The sequence below is a fragment of the Syzygium oleosum genome, unplaced genomic scaffold (genome assembly GCF_021117445.2).
Source record: "Syzygium oleosum isolate NSW1041296 unplaced genomic scaffold, Sole_v2.1 Sole_v2.21, whole genome shotgun sequence".
Lineage (NCBI taxonomy): Eukaryota > Viridiplantae > Streptophyta > Magnoliopsida > Myrtales > Myrtaceae > Syzygium > Syzygium oleosum.
Genome location: NW_026607505.1, coordinates 5,390,375 through 5,406,732, shown reverse-complemented (window position 1 = coordinate 5,406,732; position 16,358 = coordinate 5,390,375). Strand labels below are relative to the sequence as shown.

General features: G+C 41.9%; 3 protein-coding genes and 1 non-coding gene across 4 annotated transcripts; 3 read left to right on the top strand and 1 right to left on the bottom strand.

Moving 5' to 3' along the window:
• Nucleotides 1-3,682: 3,682 nt before the first annotated feature.
• On the top strand, nucleotides 3,683-6,012 carry LOC115671017 (serine/threonine-protein kinase RIPK-like). The gene is made up of 5 exons (XM_030592455.2): nucleotides 3,683-4,306; nucleotides 4,422-4,557; nucleotides 4,686-4,822; nucleotides 4,950-5,073; nucleotides 5,184-6,012. The coding sequence occupies exons 1-5, from the start codon at nucleotides 3,692-3,694 to the stop codon at nucleotides 5,732-5,734; spliced, it is 1,563 nt and encodes a 520-aa protein (XP_030448315.2). The 5' UTR covers nucleotides 3,683-3,691; the 3' UTR covers nucleotides 5,735-6,012.
• Nucleotides 6,013-7,798: 1,786 nt separating this feature from the next.
• Nucleotides 7,799-10,509, top strand: LOC115671020 (RING-box protein 1a). The gene is made up of 5 exons (XM_030592460.2): nucleotides 7,799-8,021; nucleotides 8,135-8,185; nucleotides 8,284-8,343; nucleotides 10,071-10,142; nucleotides 10,237-10,509. The coding sequence occupies exons 1-5, from the start codon at nucleotides 7,877-7,879 to the stop codon at nucleotides 10,272-10,274; spliced, it is 366 nt and encodes a 121-aa protein (XP_030448320.1). The 5' UTR covers nucleotides 7,799-7,876; the 3' UTR covers nucleotides 10,275-10,509.
• An 809-nt stretch (nucleotides 10,510-11,318) lies between these two features.
• On the bottom strand, nucleotides 11,319-11,400 carry TRNAS-GCU (transfer RNA serine (anticodon GCU)). The gene has a single exon. It is a non-coding gene; the product is annotated as a tRNA-Ser (tRNA).
• Nucleotides 11,401-12,929: 1,529 nt separating this feature from the next.
• On the top strand, nucleotides 12,930-15,719 carry LOC115671021 (subtilisin-like protease SBT1.8). The gene is made up of 3 exons (XM_056320964.1): nucleotides 12,930-13,536; nucleotides 13,641-14,669; nucleotides 14,785-15,719. Exons 1-3 carry the CDS (start codon nucleotides 12,945-12,947, stop codon nucleotides 15,441-15,443), a joined length of 2,280 nt encoding a protein of 759 aa, XP_056176939.1. The 5' UTR covers nucleotides 12,930-12,944; the 3' UTR covers nucleotides 15,444-15,719.
• Nucleotides 15,720-16,358: the final 639 nt, after the last annotated feature.

Genomic DNA, 16,358 nt, shown 5'->3' with positions numbered 1-16,358 from the left:
CGTTCCATAGGTCATTGATGATGACATCCCGTTATGCAAGTCTTCTAGTTTCTACCACGACCGCCGTTGATCTAATCCCGTTAGGAAGAAGAAAAAGAAAACCAAAGTGCCGTGATAGCAATCCTTAAAGAAAACGAAACAGCGTGGTCAATGTGAGACATGTTTTGGCATCCTTTTGAATAAAAAGAAGCTTTGACCATTAGGTGGTTCGGCGATAATTCCATAAGTGCAGGTGAGGTGGTTGTGCGGAACTTTCGTAGCATTTGGTCACCCTCTTTTGAAAATTAGACCTAGATGATCATGCGCCAATTTCTTAAAAATTTAATTATCAACATTTATTCGAAGCTCCTTACCAAAAAAAACATTTATTCGAAGCGGTTTTATCAGATTTATTTTACGTGTCGAGTTTTAAGATTGGATAAAATGAAAAATATCGTGTCAATTTCCAGTTACGTTGGTATTTTGTAATGCATCAGAAATAAAACCTAATTTTTTGCTTTCTTTCTTTTCTTTTTTGCTTAGTAGGAATTGTTTGCTTATATGTTCAGTGGACTAGCCCATATTAAAAGTTAGAAAAACACAAATACAAGACATGATAAATATGGCGAGCATATTTGTTTGTGAAGTTCATTTTAAAAGAAATAAACAGCCCGATGCGCGTTGCAACAATTGAACGACAAACATAAAATAAAACCAACGTGTTCTATTTTAGCTTCTATCACTTAGACTAAGCTATGTAATCTTAGTATTCTTTGTCAAAAAGTTACTTTTTATTTTGTGTCTCCGTCTTTCAAATCAGGAAATAAAACTATATATGTGCCAAGGATCAGTTTTCTTTAAGATAATATATACTTTCTTTTTCCACTTTTCAAATTGGAGTTTCGCTGTGATCTTCCGACCAAGTCACAGTTTATTTTTAAGAGGAAATTCACTAAATAATGAAAACAATGTTAGACTCGGAGTTACAAAAAAAGGTTTAGTCATTGATATAATATAATAATCTCTAATCAACACCTTTTGATTTATTCCAAAAGGCACTTCAAATTCTTGTAGCCATGTTTTGAATTTCAACCTCGAAAACTTCGCTTTATAAATGTGTGCAAAATTGCTTCAATTTTAATTATTCGTGGCAGATTACATTCTGAGAGAAGATAAATACTATGCAATTTAGAAGTTGTTTCGATAATTTAAGGAGAGGGAGATAAAGATGACTAGGATTAAGAGGGTAATGACTACACAAGAGAATGATGCCCATATATTGTTTATCTCCTTTTCTTTTTTTTTCAAGGGAACAGCTTACTTAATAATGCTTCGATTCACCAATAATAAATTGTTCGGAAATTTTTAGCCAATTGAGCTGTCCACTGAAATTAAAGTTCCAAATTGAGGGCCTGCCCTGAAAGAGGCAGACAAATGTCTCTTCTTAGCCATAGGCCTTAGCTGGCCTTGTCCCACAATATTGTCTTTGGTCACGGCTCCATAAATCAATACATTAAATACATAAACCCTATTTTATTTTAATTTTGTGTGCTCATGAACAACTATTAAGGAGCTTTTTCATCCCAATATATATATATATATTAGTTTGTGATTGGAACAGACTGGAGCACATAAGGACCCTATTGTATTGAATGAAGAGCTTCTAGAATGTTTTCTAAAAGGTCGACTTTGTCCCATTTTTGTTTGTTATTTTATTTTAAACATTAGCAGGTGTTGTCAAGGAAAGAGCCAAAGATTTATTTGGTGAAAGCAACACTCGGAAGCATAAGATCCCTGTCTATCATGATCATCAACTAGTTTGTTTTATATGATTCTTAACTTGAACTACTTGACAACTACTTAATAATCCTTTCAAGGGGAACATACACCATGTATTCAAAATTCGAGACATCATAATATGGATGAATAATCGGTACAAGATCAAGTATAGAAGGAGTATTGCACGGATAAAGAAGAATCAATAGAAATGCACTTGGGTAGAAATCACGATGAACGGCGAATTCCATCTCTCGATAAATTGAAATTGATTGATTTTCGCATTCCAAGTATTGCAAAATAAGAGGGTTAAGAAAAGTTGAAAATTCTGTATCACATTATCTTGAAAAAAAAATAAACCAATCTTGCGCACCAATCTTGCGCGCCAATTTTTCCATCTTTGACTTGAATGTTTTCCTCCTTGAGAAGAACCCAAGCCTCCATTCCTTTGAACAAAGTTGCGAAATTACAATACTGCCCTTTGACTTTTTGAATGCTGACGCGATGGAAAATGGTCCACCACCTACTCCCCCCTTGACCAAATCACTCCCCATCAAAAGCATTTTAAAATCTTTTCAGTTCTTGTTTTTCTTTCCCAGCTATTATTGATCAATCCACATTTGAGTGCACAGCACTTCCTCGAGGCCAGCACCCGAAGAAACCATTAATTAACGAACAAAAGAGACAAATCCAAGTCTCTGCAGCTGATAATCCGCTCAAATTTATTATTTAACAATGTTTTCTTGTGTTACCATATCTTATTGGTTTCCTGAGGAATGAACAGGAATGAACCAGCTTACCAGGGAAATGAGAGGATGATCCCTCAACCACTACCAAGTGGTGTGTTCTTTATTGATCTGAGGTCAACTTCAACCTTTTGCAACTGTCATCACCACCAGATCTGCAGAGGGCAAAGACTAAGCACCCAGCTTTTGGTTGTATTACATTTCAGAGACTAGGATATTACAAAAAGTCTTGGTTGTCTTCGACTAGTTCAGAACCAGAACGCAACTATCATCTATCCATCTTGCGGATAAGCTTCTAGAATTCAGGAACAGGAGCGAGAGAGAGAGAGAGAGAGAGAGAGAGAGAGAGAAGAGAGAGACAAAGCAAAGCAACCTAACTCAGACAGGGATAATACAGACAATACAGAGAAAAACAATGTGTTTTGACAAGTGGGTTCTTCTGACTATACCTCATGTTTACACAAGATAAGCCTAGTACTTTATTGCACCCCTATGATTGTACATGTGTAAATTGGATGCAATATAACCTTTTCCTTTTCACCTTGCTGTTTGAGTGTGACATGGCAGAATAAATCATGCTTTCTTGGCCCAACCTTGTGGCTGGGACTTGTTGGATCTATTCATATAAGTGCACCAGTCGAAGAAGAAACCAAGAAATTGACTTTTCTTCAGTTTTGAGAGCTTCCTTTTGTTTACCGAATCGAGTAAAGCTGATTTATGATTATTGGTCAAAGGAGAAAGAAGACTGCTTAATTGCGTCGAGAAAACAGGTTTACCAATCCACTCACCTGTCATTAATTCTTCTCCTGTGCCTCGCCTCCCATCACCAAGAGCTTACATCAATGTGAAACCAAATTCGCATGAGCCTAATCAATTTGAAAGCTAAACTTCCTTTTTCAATTCTTTTTTTGGTCAAATTCTGTTTTCAATCGGGGTTGTTCATAATCGTGCAAAAGTCAAGAGGGGCAACCATGTCGTTGTCCCTCGTGTGAAACATTCATCAAGAGACTCGTGACCCATCACTTTACAATACACGAAATGGTCAATGGAGTGCTGCTTCCAAACAAAACTGTTCTGGTATTGCGGTGGAGGAATTGCCTGCTGTTTTAGGAAGATACATGGAATCATCTATGTGAAAAGAAAATAGAATAAACTACTAGAAAGAAAGAAGATGGAAATAGAAAATTCAAATGGGTTGTGTAAGGAAGTTGCAAGCCTGTCTGAATTCGAGGGCAGGTGGGGATTTGAATATATGGTCATTGAATCATCTCCCTTTAAAGGTCATTACTAGCCATTGTTCCCTCTGCAACTTTCTTGCTTGGTTACATCCAAAACTTTTCCCTTATTTCCAAGTCGACGGCAAAAGAAATGGTCCTGCAATTTTAGAATCTCGGAAGCGGAGGAGTGAAATTTCTGCATTGTCGATGGCGGTCAAGAAGATTTTGTGGAGCTACGTTGTGCCGAGCTGTTGCGGGAAAGGAACCAATCCCCGCAAGCCCAAGAAAGTGGTGTCCAAGCAGAGTTCCTTCCAAAGGCTTTCTGTGTCGGATTTGAGCAACCCAAGCGTGACGTTGTCGGAAGACCTTTCCATATCTCTTGCAGGGTCGAACCTCCATGTATTCACCCTCCAGGAGCTCAAGCTGATCACCCAGAGCTTCTCGTCGAGCAACTTTATTGGTGAGGGCGGGTTCGGGCCCGTGCACAAGGGCTTCATCGACGACAAGCTTAGGCCTGGCTTGAAGGCCCTGCCTGTGGCTGTCAAGCTCCTGGATTTGGATGGCTTGCAGGGTCATAGAGAGTGGTTGGTAAGCTAAGCTAATTCTCTCGAATTCACAATCTCATGACTCAATGCAGTTAGAACTCTTCCTTCTCATCATGTGTTTGGATCAAAACTGATTTTCTGAATTTTCTCTTTGGCAGACAGAAGTGATATTTCTCGGACAATTGAGGCATCCTCATCTGGTGAAGCTGATTGGTTATTGCTGCGAAGACGAACACCGGCTCCTAGTATACGAATACATGCCTCGTGGCAGTTTAGAGAATCAACTATTCAGAAGTATGCACTCTGTTCTAGCTTTCAATTATCTGAACAGACATGCTTCTAATGACCGTATTGTCTATTAGTTAGCTTCTCCCACAAGCAATGTCCGATTATAACCCAGTTAAATTTGTTTTTGATTGCAGGATATTCGGTTTCATTACAGTGGTCGGCAAGAATGAAAATTGCTCTGGGAGCTGCAAAGGGCCTGGCCTTCCTGCACGAAGCAGAGAAACCGGTCATATACCGAGACTTCAAAGCCTCAAACATCTTACTAGACTCGGTAAGCGTTTCTTTTGTGTAGTAGGACAATCAATGACTTTACTTATCCTGAAAACAAAAGCTTCGATGATTAGGATCTGTAATGTCTTGGGCTAATAATGTATGCTCAATCTTCGTTCTGTTTACAGGATTTTACTGCGAAGCTCTCGGACTTTGGACTAGCGAAAGATGGCCCAGAAGGAGACGACACTCACGTTTCGACCAGGGTCATGGGCACCCAGGGCTATGCAGCTCCCGAATACATCATGACCGGTAAGAACAAGCACAAGATTGAAAAGCAAACTCTAATAAGTCCTTTAAGGTTATCACGTCGGTTACATTCTCGAGTTTCCTAAGATCAACTCTGCTCAATTTGACTTCAGGTCATCTGACAGCGATGAGCGACGTGTATAGCTTCGGAGTAGTCCTGCTGGAGCTCCTGACAGGGAGGAAATCCGTGGACAAATCCCGGCCTGCCCGGGAGCAGAAGCTGGTCGAGTGGGCCAGACCAATGCTGAGAGACCCCAGGAAGGTGGGCCGGATACTGGACCCGAGGCTCGAGGGGCAGTACTCGGAGGCCGGGGCGAGGAAGGCGGCCGAACTGGCGTACCAGTGCCTCAGCCACCGGCCGAAGCAGAGGCCCGCGATGCGGACCGTGGTGGAGACACTCGAGCCGCTCCAGGACTTCAGTGACCTCCCAGTTGGCACGTTTGTGTTCACATTCCCTCCTGAAGATGATCCGAGCAAGAAGAGGGAGGCGAGAAAGAGCGACAAGCCCAAGGAAGAGAAGAGAGACCGTGGCCATCATCATCAACATCACAACCAAAGGCATCGCAGAAGACTATCTCCCAAGTCCGTGATTCACTCAGACACTGCTTTGGGAGACAGAAGCCATAGACATGGATTGGGTTCGCCATTGCACCAGAAAGGATGAGCAGAAGATGATTGACTGATTGAAGGGACAGTGTAAATAATCACCAAGGTTATATTCAAGATGTTATTAAATTACAAGTTCATTATAGGCTTGAATTGTAAGGGTGTTTTTTTTTTTGGAAGCTTGCCCTATTTTCAGGTAGCAAGGCTCATTTTTTCCAATTTTTTTTTTGATGAAGAGGCTAAAATGTTGATTGGTTGATTCTTTAATACAAGTGTAATATATATAGAGTCAAGTGAGTGAAAGGACTAATTCAGACGAGTTATCATTTTCTTTCAAGGTTTTCTTTGTTTAGCGGAAAATGACTAATTTGAAAAATATCTTTTTAAAAATAATCGCGTGTATCGTTTATAAAAATGAATGAATGAATTTTTTTTAATGTTTATTAAAATGTTTAGATATAAGTTCTTGCTGACAAAGATAATATTTTTTTAGGGTTAATATCACGAAAAACTCCAAACTGGTACATCTATAACAAATTTACCCAAAATTAATTTTTTGACCATCAAAAACCCCAAACTGGTACATCTGTGACAAATTTACCCTACGTTAGTCTCCGTTAAATTTTAATTGCCGAGTTAAATGACACATGACAATTGACAGGTATACCAGTTTAGGGTTTTACTCCTTAGTTTGTCACGGATTTATCATTTTGTGATTTTTCGTGATATTAATCTAATTTAATGGAGGGTAAATTTATCACAAGTGTATCAATTTGGGGTCTTTGGTGGTCAAAAAATTAGTTTGAGGTAAATTTGTCATAGGCTTACCAGTTTGGAGTTTTTCGTGATCAAAAATTAATTTGGGGTAAATTTGTCACAGGTGTACTAGTTTGGGGTTTTTCGTGATATTAACCCTATTATTATCTAACAAAATCTATAAATTAGATTTTGTACCATCTTATAAGTAAAACAATATTCATTCTTTTTTTTTATCCTTTTGTTACTTTTTAGGAAAAATGACGCAAATAATTCCTAAACTTTGGCATGAAGTACCCTATCATCTTTGAGTTTCGTCTAATATGGTCCTCAAACTACTTCTAAATATTCAGTCTAATCCCCAAATTTTCAATTCGTTCAATCTAATTTCACAACTTTTTATAAAAAAATCATAAGTTTTCATAATTGCACTACCGTCCGGATTTTAGAATATCTTCTCATTTCAATATATTTCCTAATTCAACAAAAATGTAGCTATCTTTTTGTTATTTTTTTTTACCTTTTTAGTCTTCATAAATGTTACTATAGTTTCAATTAAGTATATATTAGCTCATAAACTCAATAATAGCATAACTAGAACCTCTTTTACAATTGTATCGAGTTGATATTTCTGCTATTTTAATTGTTTAATTTACAGATTCAACTAAATTGAATAAATAAAACGCGGGACACAAAAACTCAAAAATTTTATCTATTTAAAAGATTAGGAACAATAATCATATTAATATAAGCACGAGAAATCTATACATAAATTAATATGGTTATCAAATATTCTCACGAAGACACTTATTTTTAAAATAAAAAGAACGTCAAATCGATATAGCTCTAAATGACACAACACATAGAGCCAAAGTTTGAGAATTAATTTGTACAATTTTCCCTGCTTTTTACCATAAGCCGAATTTTGAAAGCCGAGTCCAATTTGCTTTTTCATATTAATATGTCCTATAATTATTATGGCCCAAAAAAATATTTGTGCCGTGTCAATAATATCATCACCACTAATTTTCACAATCAATCGTATATCATGAGTAGGGATAAGTACATTAGAAGTCATTTCAAAAAGTATAGTCAAATCTTAAAATTCGTTAAATTGATCAAATCAAGTCGTTTTATTAATTACACTTTTTGAAAATTTCAAGATTAGATTATACTTTTGTAATAAATTCTAGGACCTGATTGCTTATTTTAAAAATTTTAGAGCTCGATTGCACTTTCGTGATAAGTTTTAAGGCTTTCTCTTCTCTCGTAAGACCGACCCAAAAAAGGAGAAAAACGAAATAGGAAAGGAGAAGAAAACCGCATAAAAATCGGCTTCTAAAATACACGCACAGTAACAACGCGAAGGGCCTCTCTCTTTTTCAACGCTTCTCTCTCTCTCTCTCTCTCTTGAAGGCTTCTCTTCGGCGGTTTCCGATCGGCAATGGCGACCCTCGATTCCGACGTCCCGATGGTCCCCGCCGGCGAGGGATCGAGCAGCGGCGGCGGCGGCGCCTCCTCCTCCTCGTCGAAGAAGCCGAAGCGATTCGAGATCAAGAAGTGGAACGCCGTCGCCCTCTGGGCCTGGGGTAAGGAAACCCTAATCCTAGCCGATGATCGCTGAGGCTTCTTCGCCGATTTTTCTCTGAAACTCGTCCCTGTGGTTTTGGACGGTGTTGTGATGGCGGTTTGCTATTTGCAGATATCGTGGTGGACAACTGCGCGATTTGCCGGAACCACATCATGGATCTCTGTGAGTTAGCTAGCTGACCTGCCTTTTGGTTTCTTTGATTTTGTTTGGTGGCGATTTGGGGTTTTGGATGGCTTATGATTCCTGAGTTTTTTGAGCAGGCATTGAGTGCCAGGCGAACCAAGCCAGCGCCACCAGCGAGGAGTGCACGGTTGCTTGGGGTAAGCAACATCCGATGAAACTGCTGTTTATACTTGAGCACCGGTAGCGTGGTCCGTGGCGCGTTGTTTTGTTCCTAGTCCTAGGATTCCTGTACATGGATTGCGTAGAAGGCGCAATTGTGTCGAGTGGATCAACTTGTCGGAGTTCTATGTGTTTCGTTGTGCCTTATTGCTTTTCACCCATAATCGCCCGGTCGCGTGTGCTGATGGTGGAAGGAGGTTCTAATTGGGCTTGATATAGTGTCCATTGATTCCGTTGACTTGTAATACTGACATTTTATCAATTTTTAGTGAGCAATTTATAGGAGAGACACATTTTCATTCTGAAAATCTTGACTCGAAAAGAGTTTACCGATTTGAATCGAGGGGGTTAGAGAGGTCCTTTCTAGTAGAAGATAGGAGTAAAATAGAGTACCCATAGGAGTAAGGTGGATTCTTATCAATTGTGCTGAAAGTAGTGTGCAAAATTAAGGATTCCATTTAGATGGTAAAAGCTAGTAAACTTTTAGGACACAATTCTGGGAATAAATTTCTAAAGTGCATCGAGATTGCACTTGAAATCATCTCCGTAAGGCTTCAATCATTATAAAGGGTCAGTCTGTCAAATGTTTACTTCCTATCCTCTTGTGATCCCTATCCCACACTATCACCCTCTCTCTTCTTTTCTAGTGTCCACGTCTCCGTCTATCTTTCTGCTGTAGGAGGCTTCTAGATTATGGAGTTTTCATGGCTTCTTCACAAATTATTGCTTTCCTTTCAATTGATTGAAGTAGACTGTTTGTTTCTTTGCATAATGAGTAATCTGAGTGTACAAATCTCCCTTTCACTTTATATGGAGGAGGTTCCTAGACATACTTTGTAATCTTCACGAAGAACAAAAGGGTAGTGATGGATCAGCTGATTGCCGAAAACCTATGAAGTATCTTGTCTTCACATAGTTTCATAGCATGTGCAGAGAAGCCTTTTCTATCTGAGACCAGAATAACGAGAGTCTTCGAGAGTTTTTGTATTAGAAATCCAAGTTAGGGCGATTGTGGTGCACTCTGGTCTATGATCATGTGACTTTTCCTCTTTAGTTCTCTGACATTAGTAGTTCTTAGTGCGTTCTGAATTCTTGGCTCATTAGTTTGTAGATTTTAGTGATGATAGTCAAACCTATTTTCCACTTATAAGTGAGAATGTTGCTTGGGGAGTTTAGAGCAATCTCCTACTTATTTGACTTGTCGCTGAGAAACTCTATGGGTGATTTGTAGTTTTGAAGTAGATCCTGGAATTATGTTTCTAGTTAATTTATGATAATATCTCTAAGCTGTTCCTGTTTAATGTCAATTGCTAAGATTTGTATCAATATTGCTAGTCTTTTTGATGGGTGAAATCATTTTCGCAATTTCACGGCTTACTATATGGTTTTGTGCTTCATCCTGTTTCTTTTGTGTAATAGATGTAGTTGGTTGAGCTCTTGCTTTGTAAAGAAAAGAGGTCATCTTTTTGCAAGACAAAAATTTGCAAAGTCGTTGAATGGCATCTGAAGTTTAGCCAGAAGTGCTGTTGGTCTTTGACATGCTCTTAGATTTTTCAGGTTTATGGCTCCGTTTCTTAGTTTATGTTCACATGTTATCTTTGGTTGGGCCATGATGAAGCATGGCTCTATTTTGTCACATTTTGTGTCTCCTACACCTTGTATGCTTGGCTTAAAGGTACAAAATACTGTTTTTTTGATTTTATAGGAGTGTGCAACCATGCATTTCACTTTCACTGCATCAGTCGTTGGCTGAAGACTCGTCAAGTTTGTCCACTAGGTCAGACTCTAAGCCCAAGCATCTCTTGTTCTCTTTCATTTATCTACTCCTTTTTGTAAAATTAATTGTCCTTGTTTGTGCTTCATTTCCACAGATAACAGCGAGTGGGAATTTCAGAAGTATGGCCACTAAAATTTATTTTAGTGCCTTTCGACTAGTCTTACAGCCGCAGTAGTGTGCAGTTGAAGTTCCGAAAAAGTATTTCTCATTCTCATTTACTGTATTATCTTTGAATGGTTGGTGCCGCAAACTGGTTATACCTGCTGTAACATAATCTAGTGTGTTCATTTCGAAGTAATTCTTGCAATGCTAGATATGGATGAGCTACTACATTCAAGGAGATTTTATCATATTCCTGCTTTCTTTCTATTTAGCTCAGATTCATCGCTTTCTTTTAGTTCGTTGCTCTTATTTTTGCGCTGAGATTCAGTCCTAGCACTGTGATCATAGGTGATGAGCCCCGGAGATAAAGTACATATCAGTCTTTAGGCATTTGCACTTACGGCCAGATAACGAATTCACCCCATTCAGATATTTCGTCCATTAGGATGCTGAGCTTTTGTGCTATTCAGCCGCTCGGCGTTACTCATCAATAAGATCTAGGAAACTTTTTAACTTTGTCGAACGGGGAGTTGATCTGGCTAGGCAAATGACCACCTTAGCCGAGCGTTTCGCGAGTGAAGCTTGAATTCAAGTATTGTCATGATTGACTCGACTTCTCCTTGAAGGTTTGCCCTCTATACCCTTACGTCTCGCTCTCCACTCGTTGCCTAAATTCGACTATTGTGAGTGCTTTGATCCGTCGATACCATCACAGAGGAGTTTAATTTGAAATGCGTTCATGGTCCAAACAAGTCAAACTTTTGGATTTGAAGCGAAGTCACTCGAATTTTTACTCTACGATCGGGTCATTCTTATATGAACTCTTGGGAACGTTAAGTCATTATCGGGTTGCCTCGGATGAAGTTTAATGTTGTTTTTTTGGCTATGTGTAACTCAATAAATGGCGACAAATGGACGAATTGGTGGACCGAGGTATGTCTATTGCAAAGTAAACTGGACCACGAGAACTGAAGTTTCAGTCTTTGCTTAGCAAAAGGAATTCCATTTTTCAGGCTAAGTATTACTTAGCAAAAACGAGGGGGAAAACAAAGACAAAAGGAGGGAAAAAAACGCCGTCGCCTGAGAGATTCGAACTCTCGCGGGGAAACCCCATGTACTTAGCAGGCACACGCCTTAACCACTCGGCCAAAGCGACCTTCGTTGTGCCCACTTTAATATATAATTATTAATAAATATATCTACCAACCTAGCGTTTTCTTCACCCCGAAAAGGAAAACGCATATTGTGCTTCCTATATTCCCCTGTGAGAACCAGGAAACGATGCCTCTTTTGCATGTAATTAATGTTGCACAGATACCGTATTTTGTTCATGAAGCCAATCACCTCGAAAAGGTTCTGATATTTTAGTTAATAGTATTCACTACATTGTAATTCAATTTGATACACACGACCAGTACTTAACAACTCATATATCGTTATATGGATGTACTGCTAATAAAGCCGACATTTATAACAATATATCGTGTCAACTGATGACGTGGCATTGGACGCTCATACATTATATGTACGTTCACAGTCAACTTGACCGTCACACCCCTCATATGCTGGCGTCTTCCCTTACAAGATGCGGTCGATTATCACAGTTGAGTTCAGATTGCCTAACTCGGGATCGAAGAGCGTCCTCCCTTTTGGCAGCTCACCAACGTACACGGGTGTTAATCGAATCAGCATTGTATGAAGTTATAGCCACAGACAACAGAGATTGCTATTTCTAACTATCGAACCCCCGAATAGATTCTTATTGTTAATCCATCAATCTCAATGACCATGTCCATAAAGATGTCTACACTACAATTATAGCTTAACATTGTCGATGGGCGATGTGAGATTTGTATTTGTGTGACTGTAAAAGCGGTATTGAATTTGTAAAACATCCGGAAGTGAAGCTTCTGGTACCATACTCTCATCAAGAAGAGACTATCAAGAGACAAACAGTGTCGATTAATTACAATACTAAGGAACTAATTACAATGTGAAATATGACAGGCTTGGGCAAGTGATCTCCCTCAATGGACCGGAGAGGTTAATCCGTGCATTCTCGTTCTCTCAATAGTTCTCATCTAATGGACCGACTAAGGCATTGTTTTTTGGCCACACAAGACCGGCAAATGCCCTTCCATCGACCACCTCGACGTCGGAATACCGGCGCATAGTGCATGCATGGAAGAGAAGTCTAGGGGTCGTCGTGATTAGGGAATGTGAACAGAAGTCCCTCATGGGAAGAACCTACCAAATGCCACAGGTACATGCACCACACAGGGTCATTACCTGATAATGTCGCAAAGAAAGGCCACGAGATAATAGTAAGTTACACTTCCCTGGAACAGCAAAGTCCAATCAATTCAAACTGAGATTGGGAAGCTGAACAGCTGTACGGCCCTTCTTCATTGCATTGCACCTAAAAGTTAAAACAGAAGTTAATCCATATTTAGAATTTAGATTCACTGACTCTGAATATACCAGATTCATTCCTGCCTGGATCTGGACTTGATTTAGAAACTTAATCATCACCAAAGATAGAAGACTATAAATTGCAAAACACGGAGGCCGGAGAACCAACCAATACACGCTAACAATAGCAACCCAAGAAGAATCTTTCACTATAAAGATTGGAACTTACAAGGTTGTCAAGAATTACTCCGCTTCCAGGTTTTTCGAGCAACGGGAGATTGTCCGACCATGGCTTCTTCCGCTGCTTGGTTAACGTCCTTAGCTCTTTTTCTTCTCGCCTTCCCTTGTGCGATGGCCAAGAAGACCTACATTGTTCAAATGAAGGAACAAAGCATCCCCGGGTCGTTCAGCACCAGCTGGGATTGGTACAGCGCGAACCTCCAATCTCTCGCCTCTGGTGCCAGCGATCTCCTTTACGTCTACAGCGACGCCTTCCATGGCTACGCCGCGTCCCTCGAGCCGGATCAAGCGGAGGCCCTCCGGTCGTCGGACGCAGTGCTCGGGGTCTATGAGGACGTCATGTACCATCTGCACACGACGCGGACGCCAAGCTTCTTGAAAGTGGAAGATGAATTCGGGCTGTGGCCCGGCACGGGGAACCATTCGAAGAAGGCTGATCAACCATTTCATGAAGTAATCATTGGTCTTCTTGACACTGGGGTTTGGCCAGAGGCAAAGAGCTTTGACGACTTGGGGTTGCCGGAGGTTCCGACCCGGTGGAAGGGACACTGCGTGAGCGGACCGGATTTCAGTCCTTCTCTGTGCAACAAGAAGCTCATCGGCGCTTATTATTTCGCCAAAGGATATATCAAGGCTTTAGGTAACTTTGTGAACCAAATGACCCTAAAAGAAATCGTAGGCAAAATTGCATCGGGTACTTGACGAGTATTTATGGATATTAATGTGATAACATTCATTGTGCAGATGGTAACATGACAGAAGTTCAAACCCCTCGGGACCATGAGGGACATGGGACTCACACCTCGAGCACAGCCGCTGGCTCGCCGGTGGCCAATGCCAACTTGCTCGGCCATGCAAGAGGCGTCGCTCAGGGCATGGCTCCCCATGCCCGTGTGGCCAGCTATAAAGTATGCTGGGAACAGGGCTGCATGGACTCCGACATACTCGCCGCCATGGACCAGGCCATAAGGGATGGCGTCGACGTGATCTCTCTCTCCCTTGGTGGAGCTGACGGGTCGTACTACGAGACCAGCATTGCTATTGGAGCGTTCTCAGCAATGGAGAAGGGTATTTTTGTCTCTGCCTCCGCCGGAAACGAAGGTCCTCAACTAGGCACGCTCTCGAATGGAGCCCCATGGATCATGACCGTAGGTGCGTCTACCTTGGACCGCAAATTCCCGGCCTATGCATTGCTTGGCAACAAGATGCGGTTCACTGGAGAATCGTTGTATGGTGGCCACGGAATGGGGAACAAGCTGGTTGGCCTGGTTTACAACGCGGGAAACGCAAGCAGACCAAGCAACTTGTGCATGCCGGGCACACTCGACCCCAGGGTGGTGCGCGGGAAGGTGGTGCTCTGCGACCGAGGGGAAAATGCCCGGGTTGAGAAGGGCGAAGTGGTGCGTGATGCTGGCGGAGTAGGAATGATACTGGTGAACACTGCAGAGAACGGTGGCGAGGAGTTGCTGGCAGACCCCCACCGGATACCGACAGCTCACATCGGTGCAAAGGCAGGTAATGTGATCAGGCAATATGCCAGGACCGATCGGAACCCTACGGCCCTGGTCACTACCGGCACACAAGCATTCAATGTCAGGCCGACACCGGTGGTGGCTGCGTTCAGCTCAAGAGGGCCATACTTCCAGTCCATGCAGATCTTGAAACCTGACGTGATTGGCCCAGGCGTCAACATCCTGGCCGCTTGGCCCGATAATTTGACCACCACGGAATCGAATATTCTCAAAAGGACTGCCACCTTCAATATCATCTCAGGTTCATTGACGTTACATACTTCTCTCGTCCTTCCTCTGTTCTGAGCAAACAACCAAGCACATCGTGTGCAACTCTCCAGAAGTCAAAATCTTTTCTAACGGGCTCCATTTTCCAGGTACGTCCATGTCTTGCCCGCACATCAGTGGCGTCGCCGCGCTGCTCAAAGCTGCCCACCCAGATTGGAGCACAAGCGCAATCAAATCGGCGCTCATGACCACCGCCTACGTCCACGACAACACCCGCAAACCCATCACCGACTCAGCCACGGGAGGCCCGTCGTCCCCGTTCGCCCACGGAGCAGGCCACATTGACCCGAGGAAGGCCCTCTCGCCTGGCCTCGTGTACGATCTCACCGCCGACGACTACATCGCCTTCGTCTGTTCTCTTAACTACACGGTCCAGCAAGTCCAGAGAGTCGTGAGGCGGACGAACGTGACCTGCTCGACGAAACTGTCCAACCCGGGACAGCTCAACTACCCGTCATTCTCGGTCGTGTTCGGGCCCAACAAGACGGTGGTGCGGTACGCGCGCGAGGTGACGAACGTGGGGGACGCCGGGTCGGTGTACAGGGTGGCGGTGCAGGCGCCCAGCACGGTTGCGGTGAGGGTGAGGCCGACTAGGCTAGTGTTCGGGAAGGTGGGGGAGAAGCAGAGGTACAGCGTGACGTTCGTGGCAAGGAACAAGACGGACACGGCTCTCGGCGGCTCCATCACGTGGAGGAACCGGCAGCATCGCGTCAGGAGTCCGGTCGCGTTCTTGTGGGCGCAACAGTGAATATGTGGAAGGTTTATGTGTGGGGAGAAAAGCAGGGTAGATGCTGTAAATGGTTGAAGAAGAATGTGTACAATTGTGATGGTGATTCAATAAAGTACAGTGAAGTGTGTTACTGCTCTAGAGTTCGAACGCAAGAACATGATGATAGCTTACGAGATTAGCATGATCATGCCATCATTGTTCAAATTGACAGAAACAAAAAGAAAACGAACCTTGAAATCATACAGTGATATAAATACCATCTCATGATCTGCTTTGATCGCAGACTTATCTCAATGCGGATCCATTTTACTCGAATCGACGATTACATAGCGATAAAGGCTATGTGCAGGATGCTTGCTTCGACTTGGCGACCTCGTCTTTAAGATATCGAAGTTAAGAGTGTAGTGCAACTTTGAGATATTAAAGTTGAAGAGTGCAATGCCCGAATAATCTGCTTTCGTTATTGACTGCGACATTCTTCTGCCCAGGATACCGACCAGAACCGAGAGTGAGGAAATATGCATAGCAGAATGAAAAGGAGAGAATTTCATTTAGCTGAGCCACATTTCTCACTCTTATCCTGCATGTAGCTTCATCTAGGTCCAGCAATGTGCTGGTTAGTTTCTCCAATCACAAGCCAAAAAGCAACCATTCCGATCCAAAACGCGAAGCATATTGATAACCTGATACTTTCTCTGTGTCGTCATTCATTCATTCAATAATTCGCAATTGACAGTTTCTTCTTTCTTCTGAAAATGAGAAATAACGACGGTGGTGTCAGAAGCACGGATAGCATGTCACAAGCCAATCTCACAAATATCCCACGTCAACCGTCAAAACGAGAAACAGGAGTACAATTGAGAACACACAAAAAGCATTGGCATTTGGAGATGAACTCTCACAAATATAATTTGGCACTGTACATCAATTCGA